At 60.3% G+C, this 5,529-nt stretch overlaps 1 protein-coding gene across 1 annotated transcript; it reads right to left on the reverse strand.

The window, feature by feature from the left end:
* Positions 1 to 473: 473 nt before the first annotated feature.
* Positions 474 to 1,518, reverse strand: LOC137097147 (integrase/recombinase xerD homolog). The gene is made up of 2 exons (XM_067468529.1): positions 1,167 to 1,518; positions 474 to 1,132 (listed from the first exon to the last, which is right to left on the reverse strand). Exons 1-2 carry the CDS (start codon positions 1,516 to 1,518, stop codon positions 474 to 476), a joined length of 1,011 nt encoding a protein of 336 aa, XP_067324630.1.
* Between the last annotated feature and the right edge of the window lie 4,011 nt (positions 1,519 to 5,529).

The following is a 5,529-nucleotide window of genomic DNA, read 5'->3' on the forward strand; positions in this document are numbered from 1 at the left end:
GTGCAAGTGCGATACATCTCCCACAGCCGACCCAAGAAGTACACTCACAGAAGGTTTGGGATGAACAATGGCCACAACTCATTTACTGATAACAGGAACAAGGGTTGGCAGCCAAGCATGGGTCCTGGATCATGATCGGGCAGCCCAATACTGCCCGTTCCCGCACACACCCCAGGATGCCGCCGGCACAATACCAGGCAAACGCAACCCGGCACCCCTGGGACCACCGGGCGTCCCCCCCTAACCACTAGGGGGGGATACCAAACCAGATCCAGGGCCCATGCCCCACGCCACAACAAGGGGGGGGGGTGGGGACCGCGCCCCCCTTGCCGCCAACCCTGGAGCCTGCTCCAATAAAGGAAGCACAAATGCCAAATCGGCCATCCAAAAGTCCTAATCAGTGTCCAGTTCTTGCACGCTTGAGGGGCTGCATGTCACGCAGTGGACTCCTTCCTCCTGCGACCCGCTGTCCTTTATGCATGCCTCTTTCCCCGGACCATGTCCTCAGTCTGCGTCCTTGTATGCCGACGCTTGACTGCCGTTGTTCCATGCCTGTTCCGGACATCGTTCCTTACTTCCTTCCTGACCATGGCCGTCCTGTTGGTGGAAGAAAAAGAACAGCCAGCAGATCGGGTTCCTTCGAGGAGAAGGCCCGGCCTGATATAGGATGCATAAGCTGAGGATTTCCAGCGCCCCATGGATTTTATAATGTCAACTGGGACACCACCCGCAGCGGCTGTGGTGGCCGCTCCTATCCTAAAGGAGTGCCCACCAAATTCCGTCCAAGGAAGGCCCAAATGCTGGAGGGCTCCCCGGAAAACTGCCATGAACTGGTAACGTGTGAGAGGGCTGCCATCCCGGTGGGTGAAAAGGAGGCCAGGGGTCGAGCCTCTCGTGAGCAGGAACCTAGAAAGGGACCGCACGGGGCACAAATGCCCTGGTTCCAAACCCCGGATGAACAGTGAAACCCCTTTTCCCTTTTGGTCAGTTTTAGACTTGCGGATCCTGAGGGCCAGGGCATTGTCCTGTACTGTGATGTCCCTGAGCTGCAGGGCCCTGTTAGAGGCATCAGATTTAGAATTGGCCACCACCTCCCCCAGGCGAAGGGCCCCAAAGAAAGCAGTCGTGAAGGCTGCCGTGAATAACAACTTCAAATCGAGACGAGCAGAGCCTTTTGAGTGCCTGGACGATCTGGCTGAGGGTCTTGTGCGATAAGGGGCACCTGGTGTCCTGTTGCCTGGGCGCGTGCTTCCTCCAACTCTTGAGGAGCTTCCGGATTCTGAAAGCTTGGCATGGATCGCCGTACCTGGCTGCTTTGCTGTAGAAGGCGATCCCCGCTAACTGGAGACGCATGGAATGTGCAGTCACGCTGTTTCTCCTTTGGTGGATGAAGAAGTGCAGAACCTCCTCTTCAGAAACTGGCCACCTGCTGCCGTATCCAACTTCCAGCCTGAACTTGTTGAACTTTGCCATAGCTGCCCGGTATGCCTTCTGCGTCGCCGGCGCGACGGATTCCATCAGTCCTGTCCAGGCTTCCCATCTCCCAGGGTCCACAGGTCTGGTGGGAAGCTGGCGGGCATCACATCTGCACCTGGTGCTAAGGAGCCAAACCTGTTCTCCTGGAAACGGGACAATGCATCGGCTATCTCGTTGCTCACGCCTGGAATATACTGAGCTGAGAAGGTGATATTAGCCTCCAAACATATTAAAACAAAGTGCCTGACCAGTCTCATGACCCTGGGCGACTTGGAAGACTGCCGGTTGACCACCCTGACCACCGCCTGGTTGTCACACCAGAACCGCACCCTTTTGTCCCGGAACAGGTTGGTCCAGATTCGCACCGCTACAAGGATAGGGAAGAACTCGAGGAAAGTGAGATCCCTAAGGATGTTACCCTTCTTCCAGCTGTCTGGCCATTTGGCAGCGCACCAGTGCCCCTGCAGGAAAACCCCGAAGCCAATGCTCCCTGCTGCATCCGAGTGTACCTGCAACTCGGTCCCGAGCTCCCACCTGGCCTGCCACATGGACACCCCGTTGAACCCCTTGAGAAACTGGAGCCACACCCTGAGATCTTCCCGCATACCTTGAGTCACGCAGATCCTGTGGTGGGGGGCACGCACCCCAGCCGTTGCCTGCGCCAAGCGAGCGCAGAAGGACCTTCTCGGGGACACTACTTTGCAGGCAAAGTTGAGGTGGCCCAGGAGGGCCTGCAGCTCCTTCAGGGTTACCTTCTTGCTGAGGGCTGCATCCTTGAGGCGGGCCCGCAGCGTGGACAGCTTGTCTGCCGGCAGGAAAGACAGGCCCCGTACGGAATCCAGCTGGATCCCCAGGAATACCAGGGATGTCGAGGGGCCCTCAGTTTTTTCCTGTGCCAGAGGGATGCCAAATACCCTGGTAAGGGCCTTGAACGTGTTGAGCAGGTGGGCGCACTCCCCGCTATCCTGCGATCCCACAAAGAAGAAGTCATCAAGGTAATGAGTGATGGAACTGGAGTGGGAAAGGGTCTTGGTGACCCACTCAAGGAAAGTGCTGAACGTCTCGAAGGCTGCACAGCTGACTGCGCAGCCCATGGGCATGGCCTTGTCGTAGTACCACAGGCCATTGAATTTAAATCCCAGGAGGTTGAAGTCGTCTGGGTGGACTGGGAGGAGCCGGAATGCCGAGTTAATGTCGCATTTTGCCATGAGGGCCCCCGGTCCCTTGGCCTGCACCAAGCTGACAGCATGGTCGAAGGAAGCGTACTTAACTGAGCAGAGCTCAGGGGGGATGGAATCGTTGACAGACGCCCCTTTTGGGTAAGAAAGGTGGTGGATGAGCCGGAATTCTCCAGGAGCCTTCTTAGGGACCACCCCGAGAGGGGAGACCCTGAAATTGTCCAAGGAGGGGGGGGCGTGGAAAGGGCCAGCGATTCTCCCCGCGGCCAGTTCCTTAGCAATTTTGCCGCAGAGCACCTCAGGCATCTGTGCCGCTGATTTTAAATTGCCCGAGGTGCAGGCCCTCCTAGGTCCCATGGCTGGGATGCGGAAGCCGGAGGAGAAACCTTCCTCGAGGAAGGACGCGGCAGTCCTGTTGGGATACGCCCTGAGCCAGGGGACCATGGGTGGGAGTGAGACGGGGGTGCTAGCTAGGGTGGCGTGACCGGAAAGGGGTTTACTTACCCTGTCCTGTGGTGGCTCCTCCGGCCTCCTTCCTGGTGCCAGGCTGGCCGAAAGGGCTGCAAAGTGCCCGGCTGCTTACCCCAAGACATCTTGGTGTGCCCTCCTCCGCAATACTTGCAGACATGATCGAAACGGCATCGCGCCCGCTGGCATTTACCCAAGTTGAACTCCCAGCAAACTGCCCTCTTGGAGTCCCGCCTGCCCCATGACCTGTCTGACCTCCTGGACTCCGGCTTCCTTCTGATGCTGGGCCCCACCTCGGTGAGCCAGATATCATGATTAATGAGGTCCCATCTGGCTCTGGCGCTCTGGGATCCCCTCTTTCTAAAGGCTGTGTCGTAAGCAATGGCAGCCGCCTCGCCCGCCAGTTCCCTGGCCCTGGCTACGTGCTTTTGGTGATTGATCAGGTGCCACCCCCGCTTGGGAAAAGCCGCTGTCACCACCCCCATGAATTCCGAAAAACCGGCCACCCAGTTGGCGAAAGTCCGCTCGGCTGGCCTACTCCTGTCCCTCTTCTGATGCCTACTATTGGAAGGGGGGTCCCAGCCCTCTTCCCCCTGTGGCTTTAGCAGGGTGAATAAGTCAACGTAATAGCCTCTCAGGATCTTACTCCAGAGGCGAGGTGAGAGGTGGGAGTCGGGTGGGTCCTCGTTGTCCTGAAAAGGAGGGGGAAGGGCAGGGGTGGGGGGCTTGCCCCGCTCGCACGCCCTGCATGGGGGGTCGATGATGTCGCTTGTCTCTGACCTGCACTTAATGGCCCACTCGGGGAGACCCGGCACGAGGGCCTCCGACCTCCAGTAATTATCCCTGTCTACTGAGTCAGCCAGGACATACTCACCCTCCGAAGAGTCGCTGTCTGATGAGTAGCGGTGACAGCGTTTGGAAGACCTACACCTCTTTGCTTTCGGTTTGCTTCTGCAATGATGGTGACGGGGTCCTGGCGAAACCTCCTCCCCCTCGTCGCTGGATATTGTCTCACTGGATGCCTGATCGCTGGGCCTCGAGTCAGCTGAGGTGGTTTCGTCGCTCTCTCTGCGCCTCCCCCGCTTTCTTCGCTGGTGGTCCCTTCCTCGCTGGGAAGCTGGTGCCTCGCCTGGTTGAGAATATACCTTTGACTCGAGCTTACCCAGCCTGTCCACGATGGTGGCAATGTTCTGGGAGATCCCTTCCATGTTTTGGGAGATCCCTTCCAGAACAGTGGCCTCCTGGTTGACCACGTGCCCGGAAGAGGCCTGGTTAGCTGCTGGTTCGGATGGCACCGGCTGCCCTCCCGAAGGTTCGGCATCTTTGTTTCTCCTGGTGGCCTGTGCTGGAGTCAACGCCGCTGTCCAGTTCTCGGCCGCCTTCCTGGCCGCATTCCTCTTTGGAGCCATGTAGATGGAGTCCTATGGAACAGAACTGCACAGAAACCACAACGCTTTAGATGCTGCTCAAAAGGTTGGGGGGGGGGCTGGGCACCGGCGTGCGGGCATACGTAAAGCTGCCACTGGAAGATGGAATGAAAGTTGACCAGTGAGCTGGAGCTCGGCCTGCCGCTCCTGTCCCGGGCATGGCGGGAAAGGGAATGAATGAACAGGGGAAACAAGTGCCCCCGAGGACTGGGAGGGAGGGCCTGGCTGCATGCTGCCAGCGAAGGGGGGGGGGCTGGGCCTAGGTGCCCAAGTGCCCTGCAACAGGACGCCAGGAGCCAAAAACTCCCTCCCCAGCTGGGGGGAGGCAAGGCAGGCGGGAGGGGGCAGCGGCCCCTGCGGGCTGGCGGCACAGCCAGGCAGGCTGTAGACGAGATCGGTTGCTCCCCCACTCCCAGGCAGGGGGGACAGGCGGCAAGGGGGCCGCAAGCTGGCCCCGAACTGGAGGTAGGCCACAGCCTGCTCCGGGCCGGCGGCACTGCCGAGCGGGGTCCCGGGGGGGGAGGCCTGCCTGAGCGACCCCCGGCAGACCGTAGGAGTGGAGGGTTACACCCCCCCCCGGCCGCAGTTGAGAGCGAGGCCGCTGGAGCGGGGGGGGGGGGGTTGGTTCCCCCCCCAAGCGGGGAAGACAGGCGGTGAGGAGGCCGCAGGCCCGGCCCCACACCGGAAGTAGGCCGCGGCCACTTCTGGTTCAGAGCAAGGCCGGACAAGGGCCCCCCAAGGCCTGCCGGAGCGGCCCTCTGGCAGGCCGCAATAGCGGGGGGAAGATCCCCCCCAAAGGGGGGGAGCCAGGGACAGCCACAGGCCCCGGCCTCGCGCCAGAAGAAGTAGGCCGCAGTAACGAGGAGTTTTTTTTTGGGATAATCCAGGGGCCTCCCCAGCGGAGGGGACCCGAAGAGGAGGAAGGCCGCAGCCACAGCGGGCCAGCGGTGTGGCCGAGAAGGCCTGGCCCACGGCAGAAG

This window comes from Anolis sagrei, chromosome 5 (genome assembly GCF_037176765.1).
Source record: "Anolis sagrei isolate rAnoSag1 chromosome 5, rAnoSag1.mat, whole genome shotgun sequence".
Taxonomy (NCBI): domain Eukaryota; kingdom Metazoa; phylum Chordata; class Lepidosauria; order Squamata; family Dactyloidae; genus Anolis; species Anolis sagrei.